General features: G+C 35.6%; 1 protein-coding gene across 1 annotated transcript; it reads left to right on the top strand.

Moving 5' to 3' along the window:
• The first annotated feature begins 3,523 nt into the window (after positions 1 to 3,523).
• sec63 (SEC63 homolog, protein translocation regulator) lies at positions 3,524 to 17,615 on the top strand. Its single transcript, XM_065256760.2, has 20 exons — positions 3,524 to 3,781; positions 6,199 to 6,298; positions 6,587 to 6,701; positions 6,807 to 6,919; positions 7,138 to 7,199; positions 7,295 to 7,353; positions 7,438 to 7,488; positions 7,630 to 7,738; positions 7,862 to 7,956; positions 8,978 to 9,110; positions 10,124 to 10,216; positions 10,310 to 10,455; positions 10,576 to 10,723; positions 10,811 to 10,893; positions 11,053 to 11,112; positions 11,208 to 11,372; positions 11,458 to 11,619; positions 11,698 to 11,898; positions 14,750 to 14,854; positions 14,956 to 17,615. Exons 1-20 carry the CDS (start codon positions 3,658 to 3,660, stop codon positions 15,091 to 15,093), a joined length of 2,262 nt encoding a protein of 753 aa, XP_065112832.1. The 5' UTR covers positions 3,524 to 3,657; the 3' UTR covers positions 15,094 to 17,615.
• The last annotated feature ends 586 nt before the right edge of the window (positions 17,616 to 18,201 follow it).

The raw sequence follows: 18,201 nt of genomic DNA, 5'->3' as shown, positions 1-18,201 counted from the left end.
TGACTAATATAGCATAGTAATGGAGGCATTCTTCTGTGGATGATATATAAAAGAGGAAATATCAGAACAGGATGAAACGCTGTAATTTATTAGAGAGGAACATTATCTAGCACCCTACGTTGAGATTTTTTTGAGAACCATTAATTTTTTGAAGTTATTACAGGAAAGGTTGTCAGTCTTCTGTGGATGATATATAAAATAGGAAATATCAGAAATGGATGAAACGCTGGAATTCGTTAGAGATGGACTTTATCTAGAACCCTACGTTGAGCTTTTTTTGAGAACCCTTAATTTTTTGAAGTTATTACAGGAAAGGTTGTCAGTCTTCTGTGGATGATATATAAAATAGGAAATATCAGAAATGGATGAAACGCTGGAATTCGTTAGAGAGGGACTTTATCTAGCACCCTACGTTGAGATTTTTTTGAGAACCATTTATTTTTTGAAGTTATGACAGGTGCAGTGTGTTATATTGACTAATATAGCATAATAATGGGGGCATTCTTCTGTGGATGAAATATGAAAGAGAAAATATCAGAACAGAATGAAACGCTGGAATTCATTAGAGATGGACTTTATCTAGCACCCTACGTTGAGATTTTTTTGAGAACCCTTAATTTTTTGAAGTTATTACAGGAAAGGGTGTCAGTCTTCTGTGGATGATATATGAAATAGGAAATATCAGAAATGGATGAAACGCTGGAATTCATTAGAGATGGACTTTATCTAGCACCCTACGTTGAGATTTTTTTCAGAACTGTTGATTTTTTGAAGTTATGACAGGTGCAGTGTGTTATATTGACTAAAATAGCATAATAATGGAGGCATTCTTCTGTGGATGATATATAAAAGAGAAAATATCAGAACAGGATGAAACGCTGGAATTCGTTAGAGAGAGACTTTATCTAGCACGCTACGTTGAGATTTTTTTGAGAACTGTTGATTTTTTGAAGTTATGACAGGTGCAGTGTGTTATATTGACTAAAATAACATAATAATGGAGGCATTCTTCTGTGGATGAAATATGAAAGAGGAAATATCAGAAATGGATCAAACGCTGGAATTCATTAGAGAGAGACTTTATCTAGCACCCTACGTTGAGATTTTTTTGAGAACCATTTATTTTTTGAAGTTATGACAGGAAAGGTTGTCAGTCTTCTGTGGATGATATATAAAATAGGAAATATCAGAAATGGATGAAACGCTGGAATTCGTTAGAGATGGACTTTATCTAGAACCCTACGTTGAGCTTTTTTTGAGAACCCTTAATTTTTTGAAGTTATTACAGGAAAGGTTGTCAGTCTTCTGTGGATGATATATAAAATAGGAAATATCAGAAATGGATGAAACGCTGGAATTCGTTAGAGAGGGACTTTATCTAGCACCCTACGTTGAGATTTTTTTGAGAACCCTTAATTTTTTGAAGTTATTACAGGAAAGGTTGTCAGTCTTCTGTGGATGATATATAAAATAGGAAATATCAGAAATGGATGAAACGCTGGAATTCATTAGAGATGGACTTTATCTAGCACCCTACGTTGAGATTTTTTTAAGAACTGTTGATTTTTTGAAGTTATGACAGGTGCAGTGTGTTATATTGACTAAAATAGCATAATAATGGAGGCATTTTCTGTGGATGATATATAAAAGAGAAAATATCAGAAATGGATCAAACGCTGGAATTCGTTAGAGAGAGACTTTATCTGACACCCTACTCTGAGATTTTTTTGGGAACCATTTATTTTTTGAAGTTATGACAGGTGCAGTTTGTTATATTGACTAATATAGCATAATAATGGAGGCATTTTCTGTGGATGATATATAAAAGAGAAAATATCAGAAATGGATGAAACGCTGGAATTTGTTAGAGAGGAACATTATCTAGCACCCTACGTTGAGATTTTTTTGAGAACCATTAATTTTTTGAAGTTATGACAGGTGCAGTGTGTTATATTGACTAATATAGCATAATAATGGAGGCATTTTCTGTGGATGATATATAAAAGAGAAAATATCAGAAATGGATGAAACGCTGGAATTTGTTAGAGAGAAACATTATCTAGCACCCTACGTTGAGATTTTTTGAGAACCATTAATTTTTTGAAGTTATGACATGTGCAATGTGCTATATTGACTAATATAGCATAGTAATGGAGGCGTTCTTCTGTGGATGATATATAAAAGAGAAAATATCAGAAATGGATGAAACGCTGGAATTCGTTAGAGAGGGACTTTATCTAGCACCCTACGTTGAGCTTTTTTTGAGAACTGTTGATTTTTTGAAGTTATGACAGGTGCAGTGTGTTTTATTGACTAAAATAGCATAATAATGGGGGCATTCTTCTGTGGATGAAATATGAAAGAGAAAATATCAGAATAGATTGAAACGCTGGAATTCATTAGAGATGAACTTTATCTAGCACCCTACGTTGAGATTTTTTTGAGAATCCTTAATTTTTTGAAGTTATTACAGGAATCTGTAGTAGATTACCTTTTATTTTTAAAGTTAAATAAATGAATGTTTCCATTTCTTAAAATGTTTTTTATGTTTGATCATTATTATTCTTAACGAAGAACTAAACACCAATAAAATAGTACAATGACAAACTTTATATTAAACAGCTTGTTTTATTAAAACGAATTTGACGGATGGTATCTGCGTTATAACATAAATTAATGAAAGACATAATTTTTTAGTTCTACGAATTCTTACTATTTGTTCATTATTATTTTTTTATTAAAACAGAACAAGAGACATTATTAAAATGACTCGCTTAAATTAAGCAGAACGTTTAGCAAAACGAATAGACAGAAAACAATTTACCAGCCTTATAACATAAATAAATATAAAGATCCTTAGATTTTCAAAACAAATGGGTTTGCGGGTTTTTATCAATATTAAACCACAACGATATTAAACATGGACAAACATCCCTAGGTTAAGCGAAGAAATTAAACTTGAATCCTATGTATTATCAAAGCTTTCCGAGTTTCACATTCACGTGAATTCTGTAAGTCGGGAAATTATTTACACCATATGAGTGCAGCATCATGTGCGGTGGAAACCTAACTCGGTTTCTATCGAACACACGTCGCTCTCTCTCTCCATCAAAGTCATAATACGTCCCTGTATATGTGCACTACATGGTTAATATAGCGGGTGGTTTTCTGCAGATGATATTGAATATAAATTACATGAAAATGATATGAAACGGTAGACTGGCTAAAGTGGAAGTTGATCTCGTCGGTTATGTGCAGTTTACATTTAAAGTGATTAAAGTCAATATGCTGTAGACACACATTTCATTTGAAATAAACATGTACAATTAAAAGTAATAAATATTTTACAGGTTTCTGACTATTTTCTGTTCAAACCGAAGGCTGACAAGTCTCAAATTTTTGTGGTAACTGTTCCTTTAAATACACAGCCAATGACATTGCAAGGGAGGAGCTTGAAGCGCTCTGATATTTTTTAAGGTGGAACGGATAGTTAGGCGAATAAGGAGCTGGCGAATCGGGAGCTGGATTCAGCCTCGTGGCAGAAACTGCGTGTACGCTGGCTTCCTTCAGCTGCATATGTGATTACTAGTCCTACAGTGGAGCGACTGATAGGGCGGCACAGCGGCGGAAAATATTGGGGTTTAGTGCCGCTGCGAAATGGCTGGGCAGCAGTTTCAGTACGACGACAGTGGCAACACTTTTTTCTATTTCCTCACGTCTTTTGTGGGACTAATAGTTATCCCAGCCACCTATTACCTCTGGCCTCGGGATCAGAATGCGGGTAAGGCCCACATGCTAATGCTCAACTAGCTAACCAGTTACCTGCAGCTTGATGATCCGTTCTTGTAACCAGATTGTCACATCTGTGAGGACTATTTGTTGACGTTGTATCACGAAAATATAGCCAAACGTATAATAAAACAAATGAAATAGGGCTGAGGGTAGACGCAAGAATGATTGACACCAAGGCAGTCGTGATTTTGTTTATTTGCAGCATAAGCAGCTCTGTATATCCAGTTAAAATTCTTGTCGTGTTTTGATAATGCCATTGTTTGTTAAGTATTATAAGAATTAAACGAATCACGACAATGTACTACTCACCAATCGCACTGTACACTAAAAGTGCAGTGATATCTGAAGAGATAAACTCTAGCCTGTCATACATGTTGCTCAATGCAAACATCATTTTACTGGGGCGAAACGTCGCGTTTAATGGACGATTTGAGTTAAGAATGATTTTTCGATAAAGGCTTGTCTTTTTTGAAAGCTTAAATATAAAAATTAAGCTGGATTTAGCTATCCAATTATATAGTAAATAGACATCTGGCATCTCACATAATTATACAATAGCTGTGATCCTGTTTTTTAACGTATGTCTTAGTTTGTTGACATAATACGTAACATCTGTTAGATGTTTGTTTTTTATGTCTGCATAAGATTCAGTGCTACTTTTCGCTTTTTTTTACAAAATGATGCTGCAAAGGCATCTGTTAAGTTAGCTGGTCATGATGGTTGTTTCATCTCCTTGAGAACTGATTGACCTTTTTTTCTAGATTTACTAGGCATTACTCCTTTAAAGTTGTATTTATTTCTAATCATATTAACATATTACATCAACACTTTCTGTGATTGTATTTTTTGAATCTGATAAACGATTCATTGGTGTTTCAGCTCATTATGGCTAATTTTTCCCTGTCCCACAAATCTAGTTTTTTTGTTAGATGATACCTTTAAATACTTGTGTAGAGATTTTGTCACACTCGCAAGCAGATCGCGTAATGTCTTTTTGTGTAAAAGACGCACCTGGGATCACATTTTGAATATGGTCATGGTAATAAGTAATAAAACGATATATCAGCCGATTATCAGGCGATAAATCTTTCTGTTTTTAAAAATTTGTTGTTCCTAATGAGAAGACACTCAAATGTAAAGCCAGAGTCTGACAGACAGTAAAATGATCAATCATTATTCACTTTTTAGTGTGTCGTTAGACCATTTACATTGTGTTATGAGGAGTCAAAGGTACTTAAAAAGGGTTCATTTATAAATCTTATGCATGACACATGTTTATTCACCAATTTTATATTTGTCTATGATTTACTGTATTTGCATTTGTGTCTTATAATGACCTCATTGGCCAATCGGCCACATTGCTTGCTTAAAGGGACACTCCATGTTTTTTTTAAATATGCTCATTTTCCAGCTCACCTAGAGTTAAATATTTGATTCTTACCGTTTTGGAATCCATTCAGTTAATCTTCGAGTCTGGCGGTACCACTTTAAGCATAGCTGCATAATCCATTGAATCTGATTAGACCATTAGCATTGGGCTTAAAAATGACCAAAGAGTTTTATTATTTTCCCTATTTAAAACGTGACTCTTCTGTAGTTACATTGTGTACTAAAACCGACAGAAAATTAAAAGTTGCGTTTTTCTATGCCAATAGGAACTTTACTCTCATTTCAGCGTAATAATAAAAAAACTTTGTTGCTGTAACTTGGCGGCACGGCACGGCAGCAAAGTCTTTGATTATTACACCAGAATGAGAGTATAGTTTCTAGGCATATCGGCCTAGAAAATCGCAACTTTAAATTACCCTTCAGTTATTACACAATGTATCTACAGAAGAGTCAAGTTTTAAATAGGAAAAATATCAAAACTCTTTGGTTATTTTTGAGCTAATGGTCTAATCAGATTCAATAGATTATGCTAAGATATGCTAAAAGTGGTACCACCAGACTCGGAGATCGGCTGAATGGATTCCAAACTGTAAAAACCAAATGTTTACCTCTAGGGGAGCTGGAAAATGAGCCTATTTTCAAAAACAGTGAAGTGTCCCTTTAAAATCAACATTGGCCATTTAAAAACCCATATCATGGGACAACAGTTTATGCACATGTGTAAATATCAGATGTATAAATATAGTAATCATTCAGTACCAGATTAAACACCAAAGTGCCATGGTACAATACCATACACAACTTTATTGTCATCCAAGGTTAAAAATTTCTCTTTTACCACAACAGCAATATAAAAACAAAAAACAATCAATGCAGTTATTACTATTTTAGACTATCGTTAATTATAATATAACACCATTTTTTTGGTAGGGGCTTTATGTTTGCATGGCACATGTAAACCAGGTAAGACAAAATGCTGTCCTTTTCCTGACGGTTGTCTGTTTTGTAACTTGCCAGAGCAATTACGGTTGAAGTCTTTACGAAGAGTTCATGGAAGATGTCTGTGGTATCGCCTTCGGCTTATGAAATCACAGCAGAGCATCGTTCCAACAATAAAGTAAGTGATTGTGTCTGCATGTCATTGAAAAAGTATGAATAACTCTAATAGTTATTCTGTGTAGAAATAATGGGTGTCCTGTCCGGCTTTCACATATTGAGTGGCAGTGGGTGGGACATAAGGTGATGATGTAAGATTAGGGTTCGTTGTGTTGCTATAGAAGCAACATTGCGCTGGTGCATTCGTATATGTGAAATTGTAAAAGTTGATGCTTAAATAAATATATATCAACTGCCTTAATTGTGTAGTTAAATACAACATGGTTTTATTTCCCCTGTGTCATCTTAGAAAAGCAGCCCTGTTGTTTGGGTGGGCAGTATTTCTTCTCCTGGCTTATAAGGTGTCTAAATTAGATCGAGAGTACCAGGAATATAACCCCTATGAGGTCCTCAACCTGGAAGCAGTAAGGACTCGATTGTTTCTTCCCTTCTTGATATTCACATTCTGTTATTTTAATCTCTATAATGCTTCTTTATAATAGTCACTGATGTGTTGTGTTTGTCTTTAGGGGGCATCTGTCGCTGAGATTAAGAAGCAGTACAGAGTGCTGTCTCTAAAACACCATCCTGATAAAGGAGGAGATGAGGCCACGTTCATGAAGCTTGCTAAAGCTTACTCAGCGTAAGAATGCCGTTGCCACCCATTTCAGTCATGTTGCCCTTTAGATTTAATGCAGTGTTATTTATAGCTGTCGCAGGTCTTTAAACATAAGCCTTTGTTGGTTATGTGGTGTGTAAATAATTGTACAGGACAATGAAGCTGTTCAGAAAAATATCACGGAAGTATCCATCAAGGATTTTGTAATATTTGTATTCATATCCACACTTGTGCTTTCTCAGATTGACTAATGAGGAATCACGGAGGAACTGGGAGACTTACGGCAACCCTGATGGCCCCAGAGGTGAGGACCTTTATATTTTTTATTCCCAATGTTTGATTGTTTCATACCATCAGTATTCCATCTTTTTCTCTGTTTTTTTTTCTACTTTTGATTAGTCACAAGTTTTGGAATCGCTCTTCCTGCGTGGATTGTCGACCAGAAAAATTCTATGCTGGTAAACTTCATCGATTCAGTTTTGGACATTTTTTTGTTGTTAATTTTTAACTATAATTGAAATAATGTTATTTTGTGTCCTCAGGTGCTGCTGGTCTATGGATTAGCTTTTATGGTCATACTTCCTGTGGTTGTGGTGAGACCAGTCTTCTAGTAACAAAAAAAATCTTGTTTAGTTATTAGTTCATATAGTATTAGTTTATAGGTAAAGTTGAGTCAATTTTTGGAACCCTTGTTTTTGTTGATTTGTGCATTATGTATGTGCATGTGTGTTTAGGGTACGTGGTGGTACCGTTCCATACGCTACAGTGGTGATCAGATCCTGATCAACACAACCCAGCTTTTCATGCACTTTATGTACAAAACACCTACGATGAACATGAAACGTAAGTTAATTCCCTTTAGTGTGCAGGATTTTAGGTTACCTGTAAATATAAAAACAAACTATGCCCTAGTGCTGTTCAGATTTCTTTAGTGTCTCTAGTCTGAATCTCTCCTCTGCTTGACAGGATTGGGAATGGTGTTGACAGCAGCGTTTGAGTTTGATCCTCGTAGCAACAAAGAAGCTATTATAAGACCAACAGACAACATAGAAGTTCCCCAGGTAAATTAGTTCACACATAAATATATTTTTGTGTGACAAAAAGTTACAAAATGAAAACCAAACTTTCACATAGCATCTTTTTTCACATAGCAAGTTTTTTTTCAAAATGCTATAAATAAAATTGAATCAATATATAAATGTGCATTGATCTTTGCCATGTTATATTCATTTAGTTGGCTAGTGGTATACACTGATTAAAAAAAAACATTAATGTCATTAATCAAAACACTTTGTCATATTAAGAACACTGACATTGCTGCTGTCATTCTTGGGATGTCGTTGCTGAACTTTTTTGACAGCGATCAGCTGTAAAATGTTTTGGTGCTCAATTTTCATTGGCTTCTAGTAAAATAATGGAAAGTTTTTCATATGGTCCCTGGGGTCAATGTGTTAGCATGACAGACACTTGTTGTCATCAAATGAGAACAAGCAACAGCCATCTTTTTTCCTTCGCCCGAGTGCCTCTCGCGTAAATTATTCAATTTTGATGGCTTATTTTTTCCCCATCACAGAAAACCACCACAGGTGTATCAATGCTATCAAAAGTATTACTTTGTTTTTGTTTGTTTGTTGATCACGAAGTACAAAGTAGATGAGGAAAACTAGGATTATGTGTGTATTCAATGTGCCCCCATTGTTGGTTACAATGCGTGGAATAGTGCGCTCTGATTTGTTGAGGGGATTTATTGCATTCTGCAGAGAAGGAGTGGCGTTTATCGCATTTTGGGGGAAAAGGGAGAAAAGATGCTAGAATAACACGGCGGATATTGGATTTTGCGTAAAATTAAGAATTTACTTTTTAATACTGACCAGATACAATACTGATTTTGGTGGTAAATCATATAAAAAATGGCGTTTATCACATATTAAAACCAAACTCTTTATTTATACTGTGTGTATATATAACATATGTTTTGTATGTACTGCTGAAAGGTTTTTGTGCCATGTGCTTGACATAAGGGACCTGTGGATGATCTTCTTAATATTTCTAATGCTGAGCGTAATGCATCTCTCTTTGCAGTTGATTCGGGAGCTGGGAAACATTAATGTTAAGAAGAAGGAGCCTCCATTTTGCTATCCATACAGTCTTAAGGCACGAGTCTTATTACTTACACACCTTGCTAGGATGGAGGTTTCTGAGAATATAGAGGAGGGTATGAATTTAAACACACACACACCTCTTACATATATTGACATTTGGGTCAGTGACAAAAATGGTTTGGCGAGAAAGATGAGAAATTCCAAAAAAAAATTTTTTTACTTTTTTAAAAGCGTTCAAGTTAATTTCAATGCACAGTGTATTAATGTTAATTTTATGTAATAAAAATTACATCTGCACCATTTTTCTGAAATCTAAGACTGAATGAACCTGAAAATGTCAAATGGTGTAAACGCCAATTGTGTCAAAGAATGATAAATATTAAATATTTAATCCACCATGATGGCATGTAAGCGTAATCATCATCATCAAAAAATATCTATATCTTATTAGTTATTCCTAAAGTGTAAATTTTAATGCGTTTTTGTAATATTTGTCCTGAGTCTGACATGCTGAAAACAGCTCTGTTTTCTAAATAATCTTTGACAAATTATGCACAAATTTATGGAAAAAAAATCATATTACACTAAACTTGATGATTATATTTTATTCCACATTTATTATGAATATATTAATATTTTTATAAAAAAACTAGTTACATAAATTGACACAGACTGGTTACACTACATTGACATTTTCGCAATTATCCCCCAAATATTCTTTCAAAATGAAATAAAACCTGACATTTTAGACTTGGTCCTCAAAAAAGAGAATGTATGCAAGTAATCTGCAAACGTATTTTGTAAAATTAAAACCCTTTAACATTTAATTTATCCATATGGACGCAAAATAATTAACGTCTTGTCATTGACCCATTTACTTTTGGCACTCAAATCATTATATGGATCAAAACAGACAAATTATTGTTAATACATTTGATTGGGACTTTTATCCAAAGCTGCTATTCGAGCTGTTAGTTGAGTAATACATTATTCTCTTATATATATATTCTCCATAGTGCCATGGTCTGCCAGTTGTGCTAGTTGTTTATAACACATGGTCAGTAACATGTTGATTTGGTTTTGTTTAATTAAGGATGATTAAGGTCAAATTTTCAATCCCCTTCAGATCAAAGGTTTGTAATGAAGAAGTGTCCTGCCTTACTACAGGAAATGATCAATGTTGGCTGTCAACTTACCATGATGGCAACCAGTAGAGGAGGTGATCTGAAAGACATGAATAAATCCCAGATTTTCAATAATAAAAGATGTATGATGTGTGATTAAACATGTTTGCTGGTGTCTGATTGTCTAGGCCTTCGGGCTCCCAGGCTGACATCCATAGAGAACTGCATGAAGCTCTCTCAGATGGTGGTTCAGGGTCTACAGGAGGCCAAGTCTCCTCTCTTGCAGTTGCCTCATTTTGAAGAGGAGCATCTCCGATACTGCATCTCTAAAAAGGTATTGATTCATCTTCCTGGAAATATTTTGGGGTTCATTCAAAATAATAGTCATGCACACATTTTAAACTATGGTTACTACGCAAGATAAATGTGGCACCTGACTGTCTCGCTTTTTCAGTATAAGGTGCGGACGCTGCAGGATCTGGTGAGCCTTAAGGACTCTGACAGAAGGAACATGTTGAGGTTCCTCGGAGAGGAGAAATATGATGAGGTCATGGCTGTCCTCGGCAGCTTCCCTTACCTCCACATGGAAAGCAAACTTCAAGGTAGGTCTGCAAGTCTTCAAGTGATCAACAATTACAATTGCTTGTGATTTATGTACTTGAAGTTGTGGGTGTTTTATCATTCCACAGTGCTGGATGATGAAGACAGCCATAACATCACGGCAGGCTCCATCGTCACTGTTACAGTCACCTTGACGAGGAAGAGGATGTCTGTGAGTAGCACATTTACAAGATTAGGGACCTGATTATGGTTGTGGTGATAGTGCTGTTACAACAGGCTACCACAAGAGGTCACTGCTAAACCTGTTTCAGCAAGTCTCATTTAATTCATTGCACAGAACAATGCCATACAACTTTCTGTTTGTGTTTAGGAGATGTTCGAGAAGGAGGAGACCCCACAGTTGCCTGCAGAAGAAGCTAATACAGAGGAGGTTTTGTATTTCTGTTTAATTTGCTACATGTACATCAAAGATCATTTTAAGACACTTAAGTAAATCTATTTTGTTCTAATACCTGTCATTTGCAGCAAGGTGATGCCAAAAACAAAGTAAAAGTTTGGCAAAACAAGAATAAAGGAGCTAAAAAATCAGCCAAGTCCAAAAAGAAAAAACTGACGAAGAAGAAACCAGTCACACAACCGCAAGTAAAGGGAGACAAGACCAAACAGGCCAATGGCAATGTGGCAGGAAATGTAAGGAGCCAATCAGACCTCTAAATATGTTTGACTGGTTGTCCATTGTGATAAATGACAGTGCTTGCACCTTCTTCATTCACAGGAAGTTGTTGCTGCTTCAAAAGAGGAAGAGGAGGAACTCTCTGATAAAGGCAGCGAATCGGACGAGCCAGAGGGAAACAAGGACTCGCCCAGTGAAAGAGACGAGGAGAGTGACAAGCAGAGTGACACTGAGGGGGATGAGATAGCGGGAGATGATGAGGAGGTGTGTGTGATGATTGATTTACAGTGGCATTTGATGCTATTAGGTGTTTTCTTTATAATAAGCTCATTTTTTCTGAAGGAATGGGAGGCCCTGCAACAGAGCATTCAACGCCGAGAGAGGGCGTTACTGGAGACCAAGTCAAAAATCACACATCCTGTCTACAGCTTGTACTTCCCTGAAGAGAAGCAGGAGTGGTGGTGGCTCTATATCGCTGATAGGAAGGAGCAGACGCTAGTGTCTATGCCCAACCATGTGTGCACGCTCAGAGATACAGAGGAGGTTAGTAGAGCTACATGAATCGTAAAATGATCCCAATCTTGATTCAAACACCCACCCAATTTCACCTGTCTATTAAACCTTTGGCAAAAATCATACCTGAACATTTAAATGTGTTGCACCTGCCGCTGAGCCAGAAAGAGCAGTTATCATGTATAGGTATAAATAGCTTTATAACAACATCATTATTTTCTTTTTAAAATATTTAAACCATCACAGAAGTACAATAAACACTGATCTAGGATAAAAAAAGCAAACACTTTTTGAAAGTTACTTGTCGCTTGAATTTAAATAGCACCTATTGTCTGATTTTTAAATCAGAAAATAGTGTGTTTTAACCACAAACCACGCAATCACATTATATTATACAAAATACACAAAATAATGTTGTTTTTTAGCAATGCAATAGATCCCTTCAATGTTTGTAAACATCGAACGCCTAGGTTGGATGCGCGCAGCATGGGGTCAGAAAAATGGCGCGGCTAATAAAACTGATCATACAATACAGGCTTTCTAATTTAATCTAACAGGGCTGATAAAGGATGACTTGAATGATGACAAGCCTCTTTGATCTTTGCATTGTCCCAGTCTGCATGTTTCATTGCTTGCAACCACATATGTCACCTGTTTTTTTTTTATGGATGAGATCCTGCAGAAATCCTGAAAAACTTAACTGCAGAGCTGTTGCAATTTTCACAGCCAACGACAATACTCTTAGAATGACTTTTTTGACCCCGACATGCGCAGTGCAAACCGCAAATTCTCCTGTGCCGTGAACCGTGAAGGGGTCTTTTGGTGCTCTTTACGATTGTGTCAGTTACATTGCTTTGCCACCAGGTGGCGAAAGGTGACTGTTAAAAAATTTATTTATCATTTGAATCTTTCATTAAAGAGATTGATAAGAAATTCAGATTCATCCAGAAATTAAAAAGTCAAGTATTTATGAAAGTGTAATTGAATCATTTGAACCAGTGGTTCTTAATCTTTTTCGGTTCAAGCCCCCAATTGCCCAAAATAACCCCCCTACTCTATTTCAAACTAATAGTAATAGAATGTATTAAGCTTGGCATGAATACACAGATGCATATTCATTACAAAATAACCAAACAATAAAAAAGTTGATTTTGGTTGTTTTATCCTATTTTAATGCTTTTTGTTTGTATTTTGAATTATTTTAAAGGGATAGTTCATCCAAAAATAAAAATTCTGTCATTATTTTCTCATCCACATGTTGTTCTAAACCTGTATGAATTTATTTTTTCTGATAAACACAAAATAAAATATTTTGATAAATGATGGTAAGCACACAGTTGATTTTACCCATTGACTTCCATAGTTGGAAAACAATTACAATGGATTTCAATGGTTACCGTCAACTGTGTCATTTATCAAAATATCTTCATCATTTATCACAATACTTCCAAAATATTTGTTTTCCTACTATGGAAGTCAATGGTTACAATCAGCTGTGTGCTTACCATAAAATATCTTCTTTTGTGTTTATTAGAAAAAAGAAATTCAAACAGGTTAAGAACAAAATGAGGATGAGAAATTTATGACAGAATTTTTATTTTTGGGTAAACTATCCTTTTAAGTCATTTAAAGATCCCTTTGGAAAGGGATAGTTCACCCAAAAATAAAAATTCTGTCCTCATTTACTCACCCTCATGTTGTTACAAACCTGTGTACATTTATTTGTTCTAATTAACACAAAAGAAGATATTTTGAGAAATGTTTGTAACCAAACCATTTGTGGAATCCATTTACTTCCATAGTATTCTTTTTTCCTACTATGGAGGTGAACGGGGTCCACGAAGTCCCCGGGTTTGGTTATAAACATTTCTTAAAATATCTTCCTTTGTGTTCATCAAAACAAAGAAATTTATGCAGGTTTGTAACAACATGAGAGTGAGTAAAAAAATTACAGAAATTTCATTTTTGGGTGAACTATCCCTTTAAGGTTCCCCTGTGGGCCCCGGTCCACTGGTTGAGAAACACTGATTTAAACAGATTTAAATAAAGGGAATGATTCAAATCAATGAAACATTTATAAAGGAACTGCAACAATTAAAATTTTGTCAAAATCTTAAATTATGTAAATGTTGTTGCTGTACAGAATCAAGGGTTAGGTGACAACTGCTTGCTTGCTCTTTCACTTTATATTTTATTTAACACTTTAATTTGTTGTCAAATTCATTTTTTTTAAGAGAGATGAAAAACAAAACATTTTTTAGATTGTCTTAATATGTTGTTAATTGTGCAGTGAGTTGTCATGCTGGGATTGAATAATGCTTTCCTCTTGAGTGCATTGTCCCATTTGAGATGATGCAAGATATTAATGCTAATCATTAAATGCTTTTTTGCCAATCTTGGGTAGGGAAAACAATGCATTTTAAAATCATTATGAGCATTATGGCAAAAGCAAATCAGTAGAATTTGTATTTTGTGCTGTCATTTTAATGCAGTTAAAAGGATGGATAAATAATAAAATGTGAATGTTTTACGTGTGTGTGTGTGTAAGCAAGAGAGGGAGAGAGAGATGTGTTTGTGTGCTGGCTGAGTGCTGTGAGCTGCATAGATTTCGGCGCAGCAGTTTTCCCCATAGCCTGTTGCCAGGCAACCTCCATACTGCAGTCTCTGTCTGGCTAGCAGTCAGCCAGACGCCTGTCATAATTCTGTCTGACATAGCGGGTGCTTCCTCTCTGTGAGAAGCATGAGAATATAAGGATGTAAACAAAAGGAACATAAATCTCCCCCGTATCTCTGTATTACTCCTCCGTATTCACAGCGCTATCACATTTCGCTGAGCTTGCAGTTGCGTCACCAATGATTGTAAACTTCCTGTTTGTCTTAGGTTGAACTGAAATTCCCCGCTCCGTCCAAAACTGGAAACTATCAATATTCTGTGATCCTCAGATCAGATTCTTACATGGGATTAGATCAGATCAAGCCGCTTAAGGTAAGTTACATTTTATAGCTAGGTTTTGTTTGTCAGATGCACAGCATAGGATCAGGATTGATTTTTTTTTTGTTGCTTTATTTACTATATCTTTTTTTCAGCTGGAGGTTCATGAAGCCAAGGCTATAATGGATAACCACCCACAGTGGGATATCCCAGAAACTGAGGAAGAGGAGGATGACCAAGAGGACAGTGATGGTATTGAAGAGTCTGAGGAAGATGACGAAGACAACGACTAAATCAGTCAATTCATATAAACTTGAGCACAGCTCAGACACCCATGTGCCCACTTATATACACACACACACACACACGCACATACATGTATAGCCCCAGACCTTTGACGTCTTTTGTGTCTTCTTCTGGGTCTCCACACGCAGGAGGATGCTGATGCCCCATGTTCCTGTTTAAAACACACGAATCACAGATCTGTCTGAACCTCTTCATTGAATCATAAGACTTGAGGAACTATTGCTTATTTTTCCCCACATTCATCCGGTCATTATCAGTGGGTTGTCAGAATGGTTGTTTGTGGGGTCCAGCCGTGTCTCAGATTTCTCACCATTTCACAAAAGGTGTTTGACCAACCAACACGTCAAAAAATAAAAACCAGGTTAGAGCTGAAAAATCGCACACCTCACGACTGTCATTTTTCAGTGTCTGATGATACTTCAAGGGTATTTTCTACCTTATTTTGTAGTTTTGTGTAGATTAGAGTTCAGATTTACCAGGTGTTTCCACTTTTTATGAGGCTGCTGTGTGAAGTATAATCTGGAGTGAACCACATATGGCGCTTTTCCATTGGATAGTTCGGTTCGTACAGCTCACTTTTGGAGGTTTTAAGTTAACTTCCACTTGTACCTATTATTTTTTTATATGTGCACCACCAAGCAAACCAAGTAATGTCATCATCTGTGCTTTGTTGTACAAATATTCAAACTCCCTTTTAGCGGTGAAAAACATCCGTATGCTGAGAATCAAAACACCATTCCATTGATGATTGAACACCATTCCAACTCCTGTGTTGTGCATTTGTTTGTATCGCTTTTATCCCATAATCCCATCCACTCTAAAGCGGCACTAAACTGCAATGGAAAAGCAAACCGAGCCAAAGTAAAGCTAGCCTATCCCAGCGGTACCGAGCCACGTCGTACCACACAATGGAAAAGCGCCAATAGACACGTGTGTATGTACCGAGCTTTAGCGAAAATGGGGTATGGGGCTGCTGTGGCTTGCTTTTCAGTTTGTCTCTGTTCATGAATTCTGGAAGTATTTACATTTATGCATTCGGTAGACTTTTATAAGCATACGTGTTCCCTGTGTTTCAAACCCACAACTTTGGCGCTGCTAATGTAATGCTCATACAGTTGAGCTACAGGAACACTATTGAAGTGCTACCGTGTTGCGAATCACCATCCAGCTTCTTGTCACAAATGCAGGTTTTGAGCTTTGCTAAATAATGACTGCAGACATTTCACATCTTCAGCTTAGTCTGATTTAACTCCTTAAGCTAGAAGTGCTATCCTGCTGTTCCACGCATAACCGGATAAATATCATGCTGCTTTCACAGCACAATATAACCACATGGCCTGAGTTCATTTTGATTCTTTTCAGTCACCCTCCCATGCCATTTATTTATCCAGTTTTTTTTTATTGGAAATCCCCACTGCAACAGTTACAAAGACACATTGTTTGTAGCATGAATGTAGTACATGCCTTTTTAGCAATTACACGAATTTGTTCCTCTGGCCGTAGGCCGAAAAGGTGAAAATTTTACCCAAAAAATTATAATGGATATGGGACAAATGCATCTATATTGTTTCACGGTTTCCCTGGAATTGTACGCCACATAGTTAAGTTGTGTATTTTTTTTTTAATATAGGCTATATATTAGTCTTACATTCCACTTTCAATGCAAACTAAAAGTTTTTTCACTGTCACATTTTTAAGTGGCCACAATAAAGCGCCAACATCTTTTGAATTTGGTTTGTAAAACAATTACATCAATATGAGTTAAGGGAATAATTAGGGTTCGGGTTTATCTTAAAAGTCTCACTTTATTTTTGTGGGGTGAAAGGTGGCAGTATGGGTCAAAAATGTAAAAAAAAAAAAAATCACCCAATTTGTTATGTTCCTTTGCACAGATAAAAGGTCTGTTTAAGGCGATGAAGTAGTGACTGTGAAAAGTCTTAGTCTGTACTATTCTTTCTTCAAGCAGATGGGTTAACCAGTGAACATATTTGAAATGTATGTTGTTGATTTTTACATATGCTGTTAATCACAGGAAATTGAATTTACTTGTTTTTTTGTCAGTAGTTAATTCATGTATTTTATAGGTCTATTTGGGAAACTTTAAAGTTTTAATAGAAATTTAATATTATTTTACCTTTCCCCCTCTTTCATTATTATAAACCTAATGCATTTCTTGGTAATAGAGGAAAAGTGTCATATTCTGGCTGCATGTATCACACTCATTCACAACCAGTTTTATAAAATGGTAAAGGTTTTACAGATAAATAGACATTTTAGTATTATAGCTCCAAAATAAAGAATGTAGCCTCAGAATTTATGCTGTGACTCCAGTGCACAGAAAAAGAGAAATCAAGTCTTCACGTACAAAAAACCTCACTGGCCAGAAAAAAGGGTGAATTGCCTAGTAAACAGTATCTGCCACTTTTGTTTACAAGAAAACTGTCATTGTAAATGGAAAATATATATTATTTGTATTTAAATTTTTCGAATAAAATAACTTTTCAAAAGATTTTCTTTTTGGGTAAATCAACATACACAGTTCAGATTTAGAGGTTGGGTATGTGTGAACCTGTCTGTGAAATCCAGGCTATAATCTAATTATCAGATTAGGAAGATCAACGATTTCAATATTTCATGGTCTCACTCAGTCAATATTAAAGACATCAATGCTATATTTTAACAGAATTTTCTTTACATTATGTAAGGGCGATTTTATGTAGAAAACAGTAAATCAAAAAAAAATGAAATAACTAGCTGGATTTTCACAAATTGGGTCACATTTAGTTTTTTTACTCTTAAAGTCTCCATTTTTAAAGACTGCTTTATTTGCTTTGAAGTGAATTTGCCACATCTCATAATTTCAATTAAATGTCAGTCAGTTGTTCCTAAATGGTTTATGTCTGAGTTTTGTTGAAAAATGTCTGCAATTCTGCGTGAATTTGTTTTCATAATTAATTTTTAATCGCCTCCTCAATGATTAACAATTCTTACCGATATAAGAAATGAAATGATTAAATCAAGCCCAAACTCAAGTTACAGCTTTACGGTTTAACACGCCTATGTATAATGTGTATGAAATAGGCTATCGATTAAAC

This window comes from Paramisgurnus dabryanus, chromosome 12 (assembly GCF_030506205.2).
Source record: "Paramisgurnus dabryanus chromosome 12, PD_genome_1.1, whole genome shotgun sequence".
NCBI classification, from domain to species: domain Eukaryota; kingdom Metazoa; phylum Chordata; class Actinopteri; order Cypriniformes; family Cobitidae; genus Paramisgurnus; species Paramisgurnus dabryanus.
The sequence above is the reverse complement of the archived record's forward strand: the minus strand, read 5'-3'. Positions and strand labels throughout refer to the sequence as shown.

Bases quoted from the DNA above. Each gene is read 5' to 3' on its own strand.
- sec63 (XM_065256760.2), top strand. From the start codon at position 3,658: ATGGCTGGGCAGCAGTTTCAGTACGACGACAGTGGCAACACTTTTTTC. The intron at 6,702-6,806 runs GTAAGGACTCGA...GTTTGTCTTTAG, and splicing joins AGGTCCTCAACCTGGAAGCA to GGGGCATCTGTCGCTGAGAT. The intron at 11,373-11,457 runs GTAAGGAGCCAA...CTTCATTCACAG, and splicing joins ATGGCAATGTGGCAGGAAAT to GAAGTTGTTGCTGCTTCAAA.